This window comes from Chelon labrosus (assembly GCF_963514085.1).
Source record: "Chelon labrosus genome assembly, chromosome: 20".
Classification (NCBI taxonomy): domain Eukaryota; kingdom Metazoa; phylum Chordata; class Actinopteri; order Mugiliformes; family Mugilidae; genus Chelon; species Chelon labrosus.
Genome location: NC_140353.1, coordinates 12,132,036 through 12,150,266, shown reverse-complemented (window position 1 = coordinate 12,150,266; position 18,231 = coordinate 12,132,036). Strand labels below are relative to the sequence as shown.

At 44.1% G+C, this 18,231-nt stretch overlaps 1 protein-coding gene across 2 annotated transcripts in view; it reads left to right on the top strand.

Annotated features, from left to right (window-relative positions):
* kidins220a (kinase D-interacting substrate 220a) overlaps nt 1-18,231 on the top strand; it is a 43,146-nt gene that overhangs the window by 21,608 nt on the left and 3,307 nt on the right. The window contains exons 24-29 of one of the 2 annotated variants that reach the window (XM_084569369.1): nt 10,490-10,668; nt 12,563-12,774; nt 13,016-13,129; nt 15,867-15,899; nt 17,048-17,164; nt 17,248-17,346. In XM_084569369.1, coding sequence (XP_084425495.1) covers nt 10,490-10,668; nt 12,563-12,774; nt 13,016-13,129; nt 15,867-15,899; nt 17,048-17,164; nt 17,248-17,346 — 754 coding nt within the window. The remainder of the gene's footprint in view (nt 1-10,489; nt 10,669-12,562; nt 12,775-13,015; nt 13,130-15,866; nt 15,900-17,047; nt 17,165-17,247; nt 17,347-18,231) is intronic. The other variant, XM_084569370.1, reaches the window with a different exon arrangement.

The window sequence follows — 18,231 nt, the reverse complement described above, 5'->3', positions numbered from 1 at the left end:
GTTTTTAGCGCGCATACATGTTCACGGGTTGCTGTGCTAAGCCGCTTTTTTACACAGCAGAACTGCACATCCCCTGAGCGTTACTAAGTGAATATATTAGTGGTGAAGTGAACGTGGGGGTGAGTCAGCCCCTTATAGGTCAACTGTCGCCCTGCATCTCAGTCACAAGGCAGCAGGCTCTTCCTCTCCTCTCCTCTTTGTAAAGCTTGCTCAAGCTTAGTGTGCTACAGCACAGTCCACAGAGCATCAGATTTTATATTATAATATACATTATATATTGTAAATCACAAGAGTCACAACAGTTTTATTTGTAAAAAATAAAAATACGAGAAGATGGTGCCAAAAGATGACCTCAGTTTAGACTGTCTGTCCTATGTAACCTGTTAAATAAAACCTGAGATAACTCATACGTTACCTAACTATGTGGAAGTAACACAGGATGCCCTTTAGTGAAAAAAGTGCCACCCTTTATCATACATATCTGAGAACTGTCCGAGAACTTTCACCCTCCTGTTTCACACGCAGACTTTCGATCAGCTAAAAGCCTTTTTTTAGCCACTTGCTTGGCAATAACAAGCGTCCACAAAGGGCTGTGAAGTGTTATTGCAGGACATGCCGTGAGGAGAAAAGTGTAGCGCTAATTCCCATAGCAGGAGCGGACTTGTACAACCTTCCTAATCTGATGGAGAATGTGTAATCGGTTAATAACCTCAGTGATTTCTGTCATTAATGTTGAGACCGGGGGCGGCCCAGACTAATGCAAGGTAGCAGAGGGAAAGAACTGTGTAACAAAGATGGCACTGTCTGCCGAGTATATTGGCTCAAAGCAACACACTTGCAAACAGAGCGTAGCTAAAATGTTTGAATACTACAAATTATACCTAGAGCAGAGAGCCAGTATTGTTGCCTGCTCAGTACACCGGCTGAAACTGAAGAGAAAACAAAACAAGATGTTTTTTGGATCAATGCTCGCATTTGTAGCCGTCAAATTAACAACCTCAAATCCATCTTTTCCGTGCAGGTTTTTTTAATCACTAGCAAATTGAATTCAGAGCCTGCAGCCTCATCGCTCTCACTTTCATTTATAACTTTTCTACCCTTCTCCGTATTGTCTCTACTCAGGAGTCATTTGTCCCTTTTTTTTTTAGCTGCCATTAAAGACTTGATGACTATAGCTAACCTGGCTCTCTCCTGTTTCATGGTTATTGCTTTAAAGCAGCCCTGCCATTTCCAGAGACCACTAATGGGGCTTTGTATGTTTATTTCCTTGATGTTGTTTAGAGTCATTATATTACTTTTTGGCCATTTAATGGAAACTCTTCTGTGAAGTGACTTTAAGTGACTGGTAAAGATTCAGATTGTTATTTAAATTAACTTCTGATGTTAAAGTCCTCTTTAAAGATGTTGATCAGCAGTTTCAAGTCTATCAGAGCAAATCAGCAACAATGAAAATAGATTATCTTGCGTTGTACATACGCTTTGTAAACATATACAGGAAGTGTTCAGCCAATAATAACTACTATAACCAACTGTGTTAACACTTGAACAAACAACAAAAACTGATTTATTATGCTGAGATCTGCCTGTAGAAGGCAGTCCAATGTTAACAGAACCAAAAAAAGAATAGAAAACAGTAGAAAAGAAGTGATGGCGACATACAGTACAGTGGGTATCATAAAGTCTACACACAGCTTTTAAATGAGCAGGTTTTGTGATGTAAAAAATAATAAATCAAACGAAGAACAACCATATCAAAACATTTCGTATGCCACCGAAAGCATTTGTAATGTTTGGATGCGAGTCTATCAGCTTGGAACATCTTGACCTGGGATTATTTTCCCACTCTGCTTTGCAAAAACATTGTCAAGAAGAATATAATTAATCGATCGCCATCAAATTTGTTATGTTTTAGTTGCAGCCACTCAAATTTAACAATTCACTGTTTTTGTACTTTCTGTTTTCTTCTTTGAGTCAGCCAAATAGATCAAAAATGCACAAGTAAAACTTAATCCAGGATCAGCTCTGACGATACGATTAGTGAAACACTAATAACGGGGACTGTGAAACAACATGCGCTCATTTTTACATGTTTTTATCAGTGGTGATTTGTTTGAAAGTAGTTTTGGTTGTGTGGTTAACATACTTGGACCTAATAATGTATAAGGCCCGTAGAGAGTTTATTCCTGGATGCACAGATCCAGTTTTCAGCTCTAAAAAAAAAAAAAAAGTGTCACTGGTCCACTGAGCAGGTTCCTGCTCTGCTCTGACATCTGGTGCCCTGTCTGTGCCAGGATGCCCCCGCTGCACTCAGGAGTGCGTTTCTGGCGCTGCACCTGAATCTTCTGTTCATTACCCACCCACACACACACATAACACAAACTATTGCATGCCGTACACTTATAGATGCACAGTAACGCACACAGGAGTTGTAGTAATTCTACGTGTGGTCTCACTGAAACGTTGTTTGCCACCGCTGGCTGTTGCAGTTGAACATTTGCCGACACACACATCAAATCACGTACTAATCTTACGCCTATGTAGCACGTATAAAATACACACACACACGCTCACGTGCACACAGCTAGCTCTCACACCAGTGCAAGAACATATGTCACCCTCAACTCCTCAGAGGATCGGTGTAATTAATCAGAGCCTGAGATCCAGGCTGTGTTCTACAAACATGCATACGCACACACACACACACACGTTCACACAGAGCAGGAAGCAGAACACAACAGAGGAATTCTTGTCGGGTAAAATTGTAGTGTTTAGAAGTGTCTTGTCACTCTGTTCCCTTATAGTATTTGTGTGTGGAAATCTCTTTAAGTGCTTTATGCTTTTAATCATTAGGCCACTGCTTGTTAAAAATCGACAATTTCCCTCTTCTCCTCCATTCTGTCGGCCTGACCCTGCGTTCATCCACCTAACAATCACCCTTTCAGAGACGAGACTAGATCCAGCCACTTCTTGGACACTTCAAACTTTTTTTTTTTTTTTCTTTCACTAATCACAGCCTGAATGAATGAATATCTAGCCCAGCAATTCCCTCTTAATTAGAGAGACTCTCATCCCAAGTACTGAAACATTAAGATGACACTCTCTTCATTCAGGATTACTTTAATTGGCACAATTATTGTAATTTGGTTGCAATTATGTGCTGGGATAAAAGCGCCATTCCAAAGCTCACGCGGGTGATTCCCTTTATGTGGCGTCCTTTAATAAGCTCTTAAATATCTGGCCACAAAAGAAATGGTGCGATCCTATTCTTTTCCTATAATGAATACTTCTGAACTTTTCCTGCCCTCGAATGAAAAGTCTTTATTCTGTGCCACGCGGCCTATTGTTCATGTGAATTCCTGTCACATTTGCGGCACATTTTATAATCTAGACGCATGGCTCTGAATGTTTGTCTTCCATCTCTCTGTCCTCTGAGGGAGCCCATTGTCCCTGTGCTAAATCCCCTAAGGAGTTATTTCAGAGAAACACAGAGTAAAAGGGGTAATCCGATCTCTTGTTCCTCTGCCATTTGCTGAGAGGCCTAAAAACGAGTGTGAATTTGTAAAGGCTAGCGAAGTCACCGATGTCTCAATAGAGTTCTGGCTCCATCACTGATAGGACACGGCATTGAGCCTACACACCAGTGTGCTGACAGACCACCTTACTGACGAGCAAGATAAAGAGAGACAAAAAAGAAACTATGGTTAGTGTGAGATAAAGATGGAAAAGGGAGAGGGGGTTGGAAAAAGATAAGAAAGGGCATTAAGTGAGAGTGAGAAGAAAGAGTTCAGTCTCAGGAGGTAAAACAAGGAAAAGAAATGAAAGTGTCTGAATGCTATAGAGAATCGAAGCAGATACCAGCAGGGATACTGCGTGAGAAGTTTGCCATTGGTGTGTTAATGTCTCTGGTGTATTATAAGCCTCAGGTGATGCTGCTGCTCCAAGCGAGATAGTCCAGGTGGTGGACACACACAGATTCATGCACATGTCCCCTGGGTCCCGCATGGCTGTTTATATTACTGAAACCGGTCCTCTGCTGATTCCACTCGAGTGTGTGTATATGTGTGTGTCAGTTTGGCCCGCATTGTCGTCCCTCCATCCCTCAGGTGTTTCTGCCGGCGGTGACTAAGGCATGAATCAGCCTCGGCCAGCTCCAACACCACTCAACCCCTGCTGAGCTGCTCAAAAAAAAATAAAAAAAACAGCATAGCCGGTGCGTACAGGTGACACAGGAGGAGGTGTGTGCGTGTCGAGGCTACCACGTGAGGACGGAAAGAACGTTATGCCGCATTCTTTGTTAGAAAATCCTTAAAGCCCTTTTCATTTCTGCCTGTAAGCCAAGGTTGAAGGATTAGTCTAATTGGTCTGAAACAAGAGAACTACTCTGTTCTCTTTTTTTTTTTTTTTTTAACAAAGCACAAATAATGATTTCAGATGCAATTAAAACCCCTACTACACCTTCAACCGGCCTCTGCTCTTTAGCCATAGAATCGCAGACCAGTGACGACAACATTGGATTAACATTTAAATGTGACACTGAGATGGAAGAAAAAAAGAGTTAAGGGCTGAGAAGCAGACATCTGCCTGATACTTTGGTATTTCTGCAGTGTTGAGCATTATCACTGATCTCTCCCCCGCTTTGCCGTCTCTTTGTGCTGGAATGGCTGGAAGGTGGGCGGAGTGGGGGGGCTGATTATAAATAGCAGCGCAGGGTTGCAAGAGGGTCAGCGCTGACCTTTAAGCGGACAGCGAAATTCACCATCACGGGGAGCCATGGGCACTCTCGATGGTCACGCGCACATATGTACACACACAAACACACACACATGCAGCCCTTAACTGACATTAACATCCTGGCCCTTCAAAAGTCAATAGAGGTCAGGCCCTCTTAGGCTGTGTGTGAGTGTCCAGAAGCCACACTGAAATGGCAAAGAATGACTAGACAAAAGAGAAAGCCCAGTGAAGCAAGCTGAGGATTTATCCCAGCCAGCCAACACAGAGAAATTACAGGTGTCTTTTTCCAACCCGTCTTTACTTTAAAAGCATATTTAAAAGCTTGACAGGCTTTTAATTTGGCATGTGATCGTGCTGCCAGCCACCGTACAGCTTAGACATTTGGTTATCTTGACTTTTCTGCTGCAGCCTCCTAAGCTAAGTCTGCTTCTAAAGAAAGTTCTTAACAATCAGGCGAGGCTCTTATTCCAAGGATAGGACGACCGGGCTAAAACATTGTCATATGATCCTTCATGTCCAATCACCTGGGTACGATTCTGCCAATTCAAGGCTAAAACCGAATTCACAAAAGTGGTGATTCGTATCTCCGCTGCTTTGCTGCATCTTTCAGGAAGTTGTTCCATTCGCCGCTATTCCTCATCCAAGGTTTATACGGCATCCTTCTTTTGGAGTAGTTTGGACAGTGCTGTTTTTTATTTAATGGTGCAATTTGCACGGCTCCTCTGAGAAAAAGCCGATCATATGCCAAATTTAGATTTACTCGGACACAAACCGGGCTGCTCCTTTGTTATTTAGCTGTATTGATCACTCTTTCTTGCAGTCGAGCTCTCTTTCTCTTCCAGGCTCATGTGCTCAGTGACATTCTTACATCTTTTTCTCATCTTATTTTCTGTGAAGTCAAATAGGAGATTATTTGAATCCCGGGCTTTATTTGTCACAGTCATCAGTCACTGTATGGATTTTAGTTTCATAACAGACTTATTCCAGATGTATAATCTACTCTTGCGCATTTGTCTCCACTTTAGCAGTCCGCCCCACTTAACTCAGCATCATATGGTCTATCATCTGGCCATTACGGCTATCAAACAACCACATGTTCTGATATGAACTTCATGGTGAAATTAGTGTCACAATGAACGAACTCCGCCATGGCCCTGGGATGCTCCAAACTTTCCTTGTGCATAAATCTCCATGCTGAGGCTTACTGTTTTACTATTTGTCAAGAATGAGGCCCTAGTTACTCTGAATGGAGGGTTCAGCTAAGGTTTTTGGGGTCTGGAACAAGGAAGCTGCATTTTGGGGCTACACATGAGTTTAATCAACATTTCAGGGAACCACTGAGTTCTGATTCCATCTTACAGAGAGTCTGCTTGGTTTTTGTCAGCATGGTGTGTTTCCCATTAGTCTGCTTGTCTCTGTGGTTTACACTGGGATGCGCAGGTCCAGCTTAGTATAAGAGAGTTTCAATTACTGGACTAAACTTTGCCACAAATGTATATGGAAAGCATGGAAAGCAGACACTGCCACAAGTTGGCACCACCAACACAGAGAAGCAAGAAAGAGAAAGTTAGAGACAGAGGGTGTCCACAGTACTTGAATCATTTGATTTAAATCAGGGAAATAAGTCTGGATTTTAAGGAGACAAAGAACATGGCGTCATCTAAAGTGAAAACATATTTTTGCTCTCGCCCTCTGTCTTTTCGGTGGTGGAGGCCTTGGCAGCTTCCACTGTAACAATAACCTCCCTCAGCATTGATGCTCTGAATCCACGCGCCAGCTTGCTTGTCCACTGTTTTCCCGGAGAGGGCCTCGCTGTTTTCATCCACGCGCTTGGCAGACACTGCCAGCGGCTCCGACATGACTCTGACCAGGAGAGGAATGTGCCGGACCCAGGCCTGGTTAACTTCTTCACCCACACACTCTTATACTGGTCACACATTGTCTGACACTGAAACTCTTGAGCTTCTCAAACACAATGTGCACAGGCAGTTGTCTGTTCTGCAGGCATCTTCTCTGTCTTTGGGCCCCTTTATGGAAATGTTTGGCAGAGAGACCACCTCTTTGTGGCGTGTGTGCGAATGTCGTCTGTAAGCACAGAGGCCAGCTGTAAAGCAAAGTCAAGTGGTACATTCATACTTTCAGTGCCCTGAGAGTGTACGGAAAGGATAGGGTGATGAATTCTGCTCATTCCCATCAGCTGCAGTGTGTGGGTGGTTGAGAGGAGAAGAAAGGCTGTGCTCCAGTCAGCTATGGGACCTATTAGCATTTGGATAAGCTCAGAAAGCTCCCAGTGGCTGCTCCACAGAGAGAGTGGTTGGACCTAAGCGCCTCTACTGCTCCAGCTATAAGCTGGGTCCTGTCAATGGGCCTATTGTACGAGAACGGCTGCTGAGATGCCTGACAGCCTTTATCTCACTTGTTCTTCATCTGCTTAAAAGTAGCACACCGACTTCCTGTGCGCTCTAACCCAAACGTCCATCTTGTCATGTAGCAACTGATTGCTGATAACAAAGGCTAAAGTGATCTGTGTCAGCATAATGCCGAGGTCAACGACCCGACATTTGAGGTGGTTATACCACAGACTAGTTATAAATTGCTTTTGTCGTTATATGATCTGTTTGTTCCGTAACACCATGCAACACAGCATGTTGGTAAGAAACACCCAATCAGGTTGTAATTTCATTAGTATGCCACAAATTATGTCCCTTCCTTCTGTTGTATTCTTAGTTTTCAGTTCCACCATCCACTGATTCATGGCCTCTCTTCTCTAATAATGGCCCGACAAGGCTATAGTTAAGGGTATGAGCTCCTTTCTGTGTCTGGCTTGACTCTCCTGCAGACATGTCTGACCAGTCACTGGAGAAAATCAGGCATCTACCACTGACTCTCTCACTTTTTTTTTTCTTTCCATCTGTCTGGGTGTAACTCAGTGATGGATGTCCTTGACTTGCTCTTCTCAGTAGCTCCTGGTTGTCTTTGGAAGGCACACTGTATGTTCGCAGTGTACAACAACATGTAAAAGCTATCACACAGGTTATCTGTCTCCAAAGGCAACCAACGGATAATAACGCAAAATTAATTTTAGTGAGTTATAGAACTATATTCATTTGTAATTATAAATAGTTATACAGTCAAACTTACAACTCTTCAAGCTATAATAATACGTCTATTAATACTTTCATTATTGTTGTCCCTTCTAATGTCCCTTCTAATGTTAGACGGTCCTATATAAAGACACAAGTTTCCATATAAAGTCTTTGGAGAGTAATCTTTGTATAGCAAAAGGACGTGTCGTGTGTGTGTGAGTCACTGGCTCCTGTTGGTCTGTGTCTGCAGACCCACAAATAAACAGCAGTAAGCCAGCTGGAAATAGGGGAAAAGCGCAGGATTCTCTCAGTCTGCATACGGGTTAATACAGTTCATGAGAAAAGGAACCGAACACCCACACAAACATACTTTTCACACACTTGCACATGCGCAAAAACTCACAATCCCCCCTTCATCCCTGCCTTTGAATGTCTGCATCCTGTCATGCCCAGGTGTCTGCGTTGGACATGACACGGTTGTTTCTGTCAATATGATTCGAATCGGCGCTGGTGCAGTCGCCGTCTGTGTTGCGCGCGCATGTGTGTACATGCAGGTGACATCTATGCTTTCAGAGTCCCGCTCATCTCCTGCAGCAGAGGTCACGTGAGCGGGGGTTCATCTGTGTCCAGCTCGGAGCTTCGGTGACCTTTTGGGTCTTGTTAAAGGTTCTAATGCAAGAAACACTGAGAGGGCTTTGTCCACCAGAGCCAGCTGTGCCTCTCCGTCCTCCATGCTCACAGCATATTCTATCTTCTCTCAGGCTGTGAGACTGTCCTGGAAGTTAGGTGGGGACAGTGACCCACCTGTATAGATTGTATAGGATTGGAAAGATAAGTGAGAGGTGGGCAGAGATACAAAACTTTAGATTTAGTTCAAATTACGTGTCAATAACAAGGCGCACTTTGCTGATAAAATTAGTCAGATGAGTCACAGCTTTCCGGTAAAACGCAGTAAAATGGAATAGATTCACATTTGAGTTACTCACTATTACTTCTGAGCAATTCAAGATATCTCTCTCTAGGACGCCCCCAACCCGGTATTCCTTTTCAGACTTGTACATGTGGTTGGAGGCATCCTGAAACCACAAGGTCACAGGTACGAACTCTGTAGCACCAGATGCGTCTATCACCAGCCATCTGTCCTGTCAAACTGTCCTTGAACAGAAGACTGGACCCCTACCTGTTAACTCCCTGCCAGCAGTCTGGACAGCCAAAAATGAAAAGTATTTACCTTGAAATGAGTGCTCTACAACTTCAGAAGTGTTGTTTTTGACCACCCGTCACTAAGGTATAAGAACGTCCCTGGATTGGGCTGATGGGACTTTTCGGCCAGTTATGTTAACTGGATTAGGTTATCTGATAGTTTGGATTATTAGCTAACATTGTGCAGTGTTGCGCTCTCTCCAGATGCTGACCTCATCCTGACTTTGCTAGCGTGCTGCAGCAGAGCTACTAATCATCCAATCAAGTCTCAGAAAGACCTGCCTCTGTTCACTCTCGAAAACAGATCAGTCCTCGGGAAAAACCCGGCTTCTCGGCCCGTATTCTCAGCAGAGCATACGAGGAGTCAGATGGGAAGAAATATGGGGAGGGTGAGTCGGGGTTGATCCGGACAGAGGGAAGGTTAAGCAGGATGTAGGGAGAGAAAAGCATCTACTGAGAAAATGATGAAGGGTTCAGATGACAAATGGAGACAGAGATGAGAAAAATGTCTGCTCCCCGCTGGAGCCTCCTCATTCATCTGATAAGAGAGGCAGACTCTCGTGATGAATGGCCAGTGTCATAAGTCACTCCAACTTTCATATTTTCATGTCTGAATGATAGGATCAACGTGAAATACTGATTGCTCTGGGTTAGTGGTGTTTTCCCTCCATTATCCTTGTATCCTTGGCCTCATATTACCCCGGCCTTGATTAAACGGATACCTTTTTAACCTTATAAGACGCGAAATCTAATTTCAGTGAAACAACATTTATTTTAAAGACTCAAGCTTTATCCTGTATGGTGCAAATTTGGAGGGACTCGGAATGTAATGTTCCATAAACCGAACACGGTGTCTGTAAGTTGTTCTGACCCGATGTTATTCATATAATAGGTTTTTTCTTCTGCAGCACAGGCCGGAAAAAATGTATCATGCAGGCATGAAGCAATCGCCAAACGCGGTGTTTACTTTGTTTACTGCAATAACAAACATCATGTTAACCGTAACAGCACATCATGACGCTCTTCCGTCTGCTGCTTGCTAAATTACCCTGATTGTCATCTTCTCAGGTTTCCTCCTCTGCTGAGAAAAGATAACATCCCTCACTCTATCTGTCCTCAAACATCCCCCCTTTCACTATCTTGCCTTCTCTAAATCCAGTTATCTCTCTGCTCTCATGATGATGATGACCGTTGGCATATCTTTTCAATCTAAACAGAACTGCTTGTTATTTCCTCTTTTCTTTTTCTGTCTTAATGTTAACACTTTGTGTTTTCTGCTCTGAATTGAAGTATCATCCTCCGTCTTTTTGGTTTTTTCCGCAGTGAAATATTGTAACTTCTTCTGAATGTACATTTTCTACTGAAGCAGAAGTGGCTTAATGTTTCCAGCTTTGAAACATCTTAAGCTTTACAGTAGAATAGAGTTATTACTACATCACCCCTCTCTGTTTTATCTTTCTCCTCTAAAGAATCTCCAAGAATATCCCAACCACTAAGGACGTGGAGCCTCTGCTGGAGATCGATGGAGACATCCGAAGCTTTGAGGTGTTCCTCTCTTCCCGTACGCCCGTTCTCACCGCCAGAGACGTGGAGATGTTTCTGCCCTGCACCGTCAACCTGGACCCCAAACTCAGGGAGATCATAGCAGGTCCATACACACTCAGTAGATATTACAAATGAAAAATCTTCGTAAAACATGTTTGAGCTGCTTTGGTGCTGCGTGGCATGCATTGTACAAGTCTCTGGGGCTCTGCTGGACAGATTAACATTCTTCCAAAACATTTCCTCTTTTGGTGTTTTCATGGTGGTGTTGGAGAGTGTTGTCTGCTATGTCCAAAACGGTCTGGGGGTTTTGAAGAGAAGCAAGATCCGACCACGTCCCACAGCTTTTCCAGTTAGATGTTCACAGTTTAACTCTTATCACGAGAGTAGAAAAATAAATAAATCAAATCAACAACAGTATACAATCGCCATGAGAAACGCTCCTCAGTGTGATGTGATTCAATACCAGCTCATTTGGCAGTGACATTACTCATAGCTTTAAAATCTAAAATCAGCCACTGCAGGGGCTCTCAATAACCCACCGCTTGCTTCTCATTTTCAAACAATTAAATGTCGAGCAGGTTTTCACTACAACGCCATGGAAGGAGGACAATATTTTTCCCTCTGCCTGTAGTGCACCACCAGATTTCACAGTTTGTAGATACAGTGACGTAATAGTGCATCAGTAGCAAACTGTAAGCCCGAGCGGCGCTGTACTTTCGCTACCGTGCGTCAGCATCCATTCAGCCTATACAGGAGTGTCAATGACGCCTAGTGTGAAGCTGCTGCATCATAGTGTTGTGAGACCACAGAAAACACACACACACACTCACACAGAAAATCTGTTCCATTGAGCCAGCTTTGACTCATGGAGGGTGCAGCTAAGTTCTGCAACCAGACGTCCAGTCTGTAAGTACAGGAATCTTTTCCCCCGAAGCGTGTGTGTGCACCTGACCATAAAAGATGCGTTTATTTGTGTGTTTGCGCAAAAGTAGTGTGGGCGTTTTCACCTCCACACACGTCCACGGGGAGCGGAAGGTGACCAGCGCTCCTACCCAGTCATCCTGCTCCCTCCACTCCCTCCGTGACCAGTTGGTTCTCGGTGCCCAGTGTCCTGTGGCCAGCCAGTGGGCAGTGCTGTCAGTGATACCCGCCCATGGGCCTGACTCACATCATAAGGCCCCCATTGTGTTCGCAGGCTGGATTGGGTCTCACTCAGCGTGTCATTCAGCAGCCACTTGTATAACCAGGAGACATTCTGGTGCCTGCTTCTGTTTCTGGTTCTTACTTTCTTGCCAGCCATACAGAGCCGCTCTGTTCTGTCCTCGGGCTTATTTAACTTTAATTTGGGAGGTTTTACCAAAGCTCCCTACTTAGCTCCTGCTCGACTTCTCTCAAAGTCATATTGATTTATGTGAAAACAATTGTGGCAGAGAACTTATGAGATAATGTCTCTGAGTTCACATGGTGCGTTTGTTTACATGCGTGACTTTATTTGTCAGGGACAGCGAGGGACTCTGTGTGCCAGATCATCACGTGGCTGGCATATAATTTGGAAAACGGAGAGTATCAACGCGTCTGCTGTTTGTGAGCAAACAGAGTAATAGTAATCAAAGTGAGAATGGAATTCACAGTTGAAGGTCATTGTAATCGTAGCATCTGCGCTCGTTTTCTCTCCAGTATTTAGTTGTTTGGTTGTCTTCTGTTCTGGAGAAAGAGAACATGTTCAGGAACAATGTTCTTGTTGTATTCCCTGCAGTGCCTTGAGAGTCAAGGAGTTCTGCTCTTGAGGACGTCAGCCGTTTGATATGTATTTTTCTCTTTGGATTCACAACTGTCTAAACTCTCCAGAGATGATGAAATAAAGCTAAATTATTGATGCGTGGGTGGATCTGAAGGGTCTTTATAGTCGTCGCCAAGACATGATCATCAGCATCACAGATAAACACTTTTCTCTCTCCCTCCGTTGTTCTTTTTCCCCTGGCTCTGCCCTCTCTTAGATGTGCGCGCCGCCAGGGAGCAGATGCACATCGGAGGAGTGACCTATCCCACGCTGCCCCTGCAAGAGGCAGTGCACCGTCCCCAGTCAGGTTACAGCCACCAATCTGCTGCCTGCTCGCCGTCGGGCTCCTTCGCCGGATCCCTGCCACCTCAGCCCCACAGTGCCTACTTCAGTGGAATGACGGGTCCTCAGCACCCATTCTACAACCGGGTGAGACACGACAGATGTAATGTAGAAAAGGCCAAGTGAAAAAACTGTTCAGCATATGACATACAATTACAATTCATGCTCTCAAACAATTAAACTCGGGTGAGTTAACGTATTTTAGCATTTATTTTTTTCCCCCCACAGCATTTTGTGCTCCCTCATATTATTTTGTGATTTTTATTTTGTTTTACCCCCTCTCCTCTCCCCATCTGCCTCTCCACCTCCCTTCCTTCTCCCCTCATAGCCTTATTTCCCCCATCATGTGTATCACCTGCCACGGCATTACCCCCACCATGTCCCCTCATCCCTGCGCCCACCCATTAAACCACCCGGTCAACCCCAGGACACCAATGGACTTGTAAGTAAAGAAGTAGCTCTAGATCCATTTCACACAAGCTCTTTGATGATCACAGCAGGAGATATGCTAGTTCTAGTAGCACTGATATTATGCCACAACATCAACTAGCATGGTTGTGTCCCGTGAAAAGGGCTTTGAACTGTGCTTCTCATCAGTTTTATGTTTCTATTTCCTTTCTTGAATTAATATAATTCAACTTGTAAAGTCAGGATGGAGTGCTATGTCACTACTCACCACTGGTCTATCAGGTCCATTGTGTCAGTCTTCTGCTTAAACAAACCACAATGACTGACCTCCTTTTCTTTATTTAAACTCTTCCTCTTCTCTCACCAACTATTTTGCTCCATCCTTCTGTCTCCCTCTCCTTATTGTGATATCGTATGTTTTAGCTTTACATTTGTACATTACCTAGTGATGTCCACCTCTGATGCTTGCGCGTTTATTTTTCAGTTTGCAAAGCCAAACCCAAAAATAAGGAAGCGAAAGGTTACTCTATAAGTTTTGTGGTTATTAAATCAACCTTCATTAGCATCTCACCCTATGCAATCTTTGACTGTTTGTTGCACCTCTGTCAGGATGTTATTGCAGAGGATGCCAGAGAAGGCCTTCCCTCATGTCCCTCTGACCCCTCCATGGTAACCTGACTAACATTAGCGGACGTAAAAATGCATGCACATAGATACATGCACAGCTGTGAAACACAACATTAATGCAAACATCCAAATTATCCCTCGTAAGTTGCTATCGGCCTGTTGCTTCATGTTTCAGTTCTAGTGTTAGATGCATAAATTGCACGCCTGAATGTGTGACAGGCTTCTTATTGTGTTGCTGTGGTTTACAAAATTAAGAGAACGCGTACAAGAACCTGCTGCATGCTGCAGTGTGCTTAAATAGTCCAGCTGAAAGTTGTGCGACTATAAGTAGGCTTACCACCATCGTGGTGTTTTAGTTGATGATTCAATTTCTTAGAAAGAATTACAGTTTTAATTCAGCCGTATGAATTGGCTGCTAGTCTTTGGCTACGTATCTTCACCATGTTAGAATTTAAGCTCCTCGATAAATAGATGATGGCATTATTTTCTCCTCAGGTGCCATTAAACTATGGCAGATGAAGGGTACGCAGCAAAATGACATCATAAAAAAAAACAAGACAAAGATTGATGGAAATATGACATTTCTATTAGGTTAATTCAGCTTTTTTTTATTCAAACAACTTCCAAAATAATCACGATAAGGCGATTATGTAATAATAATTGCGACAGACCTAACTAAAACATCCTGCCGCCTATCGAAAGTGTGCACGTTAATTGTAACATGCTCTTGCACAGCACTTGCGTGTATACTAGTTCCAGTAATGGACAGTGCGTCGGATTTTTTAAATGGATATGAAAGTGCTCTGACTGACATCAAGAATGCTTGAAGTTGCACTGAAAAGACCTGAACCTCAGCAGACGCTCACACATCTCAGGAAAAAGCAGCCGCCACCATTATAGAACAATTTGATGATAACACTACTCTGGAGATTTCTGCTCCACAAAGCCACTTATCAACCCACTGCCAGCAAGCGTTTAGAGGAGCTTTATGAAAGATTTATATAAAGATTACTGTTTAATATTCCTCCTCTCCACCATTTCTTTCCATTTTCGTGTCTTTAATTTTTATTTATTTTTTGCAAATCCAATCCTTTTATACCTCCATCACTGTCTTTAATTTTTATGCCACTTTTTTGTTCCTCATATCTTCCTCCTCCTCTTTTCTCCTTAATACAAATTTTTGTCACATTTTCGGTTAATCTCTTTGTGTGGCTCTTGCGTGTGCCCTTATTGTTACAAATCTGCAAATGTGTATGTGTAAATTGTGTGTGTGGACATGTAAGCAGGCCTGGCCCGGTGTATTGCCTCACTGATGTAAGTGCGAGTATGGATTCCTTGGGCTGCTGGGATTATCATCAGAGCAACTGTTGGGGCTGGCAATACACACACACACACACACACATATACACTGACAATGAGCCCAGCGCTGGTAGAGCTTATCTCCTTACCAAGACGCTTCCTCCCTCGCAGAGCTCTGTTTCCTCTTCCCCATCCTTCTGCCCAGCCCTGAGCTCAGCCCAGCTGTAATTACAGTCTTATCACACACACACACTGGGAGGGTTCACACAGACGCACGTAGACACACCCGCAGACATTGACGCTTCCACTCACGTTCTTAGAAGACACGCTAGCTCTCTGAATCAAGGAGCCTTATTTGAGGCCTTCTCTGAATTGGAACTTCTGTTTTCTCTCCGCCGAGTGAAAGATGTCTCTTTCTGGGTCTCTCTCCTCTCAGTTTCTGTGTCCTCTGCAATCCTTTCTGTGCGCAAAGATTACGGCTGTGAAAGCCAGCTGACTCCAGCAAAAAACAAAATCTCCTTGTCTAATAATTCTACCTCCAGTAGCCTCGTCTTTTCCCGGGCTGACGGCACGGGCTGGCTGCGTTGCCGCTGCAAAGGAGCCGTCTCCTCCCCTGCTGTGAGACAGATAAATGTCTGCGCCGTTGTCAGTGTCTCTCCTGTCCCTTGATGATGAGTTCAACATGCGCGCTCCTGTCTCCCTGCTCGTTTGTCTGTTTTCTATGTCTTAATTTTTGCCTTCTTCTTGTTTCACAGGTAGAGTCGCGGTGTCGCGGTGTTATAAATGTCTGGGTGTATTTTTGTCTGACTATTTGTCCGTCTGCTTCTTTTTGTCTCCTTATCAAGCATTTAAAGTCGCTGCCTTTCAAATTAAAGCAGGTACACCTTTGGTTTCATGGCTACTTCAGCACTTCTCTCCATCGTCCACCTGTCTCTACTTCATCTCTAACACTTACACTTTGGTCCTTTACTATCCAGCATGCTGTAGAGACATATTACCTTGAATTAAATGCAAACACACAACTTAAGTAGTTATTAGATTCACTAACATAGTTTCATTCTAGAGTACTGTGTGGACTTCATCCCCTGCCATTATAGAAACTTGGAACCTACTATTGTTTACTGTATTGTATGAGCTGCTTTTTAGTTTTTTATTTGTCTAACAGCCACTCACAGTCCGGCTAAGCTTTGCTCTTCTCTCCCTCGAAACCAGAAACAAAGCCGGGGGGCTTAGTCTGAAGCCACGTCTTAATGGTGTTAATAGCCGGGTGAGGCAGGAGGAGAAGATGGGGGAGAGAGAGAGAGAGAAAGAGAGAGAGTGATGGAAAAGAGAGTAGGAGGTCAATGCAGGAGGCTGAGTGGGAATGTGAGAGGAAGGAAGGAAGGGAGGGAGGGGGAGAGAGAGAGAGAGAGAGAAGGAAGGAACGGGAACTTTGCTTGTCACAAAGACAAGCACAGCCAGAGGGAGAGGGGTGAGTGTGGAAAGGGAGGGGAGTGGATGAGGTTTGTTTGGATTTTGTGCCAGCGGGTGGCATGCTGGCTGTCTGTGAGGCCTAAGACTGCATCAACAGGCAACTGGTATTAGTCACGTCAAGCCTCGTAGCTGCTCGTCAGCGGCGGCCGCTTCAGTGTGGCTCGACTCAACGAATGCTCACAGACACTCAGACTCCATCCCTTAAGTGTTTTGCACAAACGTTACGTGCTTATATATACACTGCAAAAAAGAGAATAAGAGGAGGTAACAGTGTATTTTGATAGTTCGGCAGCTTTGTTTACTTCTACACTTACACTGTGTGACTGATAGAGAGAGTTACTGTGTGGGATTGTGGTTTTGCACCTTTGTGTGCCTCACAGTAAAACGCCTGCACGTCTCTTTGCCAGGAATTGTTGCTCGATTCGCCCTAATCACTGTGTCGGGAATGATGAGTTGCTCTAACAGCGTGTGTGTGTGAGATTGCCTTGGTCACCTTCATTCAGGAAAACTCTGATGATGTTCTAGTTATTTATTTCTCTGTGTGATTTCGCAGGTCTCTTCTGCTGCCCTGCTCAGCACTTTGAACACAGACGCGGTGTGTGAGCGTCTCAAACAGATAGATGGAATCGACCCAAGCATGCTGCCTCAGTACACCTCCACCATCAAGAAGGTATGATTTCAAAATGTATTAATCCTCATGCAGCTCTCTGCATCTGCAAACAAGCTAGTCAGTCTCTTTCCTGTCCTTTGCAGGCGAATATAAATGGTCAGGTGCTTACTCACTGTAACCTGGACGAGCTGAAGAAGGAGATGGAGATGAACTTTGGCGACTGGCAGCTCTTCAGGGGAATGGTGAGACTGGATTTCTCCCATTAATTTAACTCCATCTGCTTTAATATTATCGCTACAAACATTTTACATGTAATTTATAATTTTTCAGTAAGATTTAGCTTGGGAATCTTTGTTGTTGTTGGCAAGACTGACCAAGAAAGCATGAGTCCACCAACAGCAGTGTCTACCTTCCGATCACTGGTCTAGAGTAAAGGCCTGCAGTAGAGTCTATTTTCAATTGCATAAATTCTCCTCACTCTGTGATACTCTGCAGACACTCAGCCCTGCCAGCGCCCTCCTGTTGATATATGTCAGCCACGGTTTATTCCAAAACGAAGCAAGACGGTATCTCATAATAAGACATCTTGTACTGCGCTGAGATATTGGGTTGGAGATTTTATAATCCGTATTACGAGAAGGGCGCTAGTCAGTCAGCCAGGAGTCCAGCCGTCTGAGCCGGAGCTGAAATCACTAACACATGTAGCCGGCTCCACTTCATCAAACAGTCAGCCTGTGCTCTTAATACCAAAGCAGAGCTGCGGATTGGTTGTGTTTTACCGGAGATCCGATGCAGAGCTCACATGGAAGCAGCTGGAACGTGCAGCGGCCTTACGGCTCCATGTAAAGACCAGTGTTGTGTTGCCAGGATTCAGCCAGCAGAGCCATCTGGTTCAAGATGGCTGACTGATATCTGGATGAAGAGAGGTTATTGTCAGGGAGGAGTGGACAGCTCAGTAGCTCTACTTAAGGCACAGCACACAATTCTCACTAGCACATGCTTTTGTTTTTGTTGTCGAACATCCTTGTTTTGTTCGTCACACGCTTTGAGGAATCACGTGTACAATTAGCTCAACAATGTCCTGAAGCCAAAGTTAAACGACTTGTTGAACTCTGATGTGTTCTGTT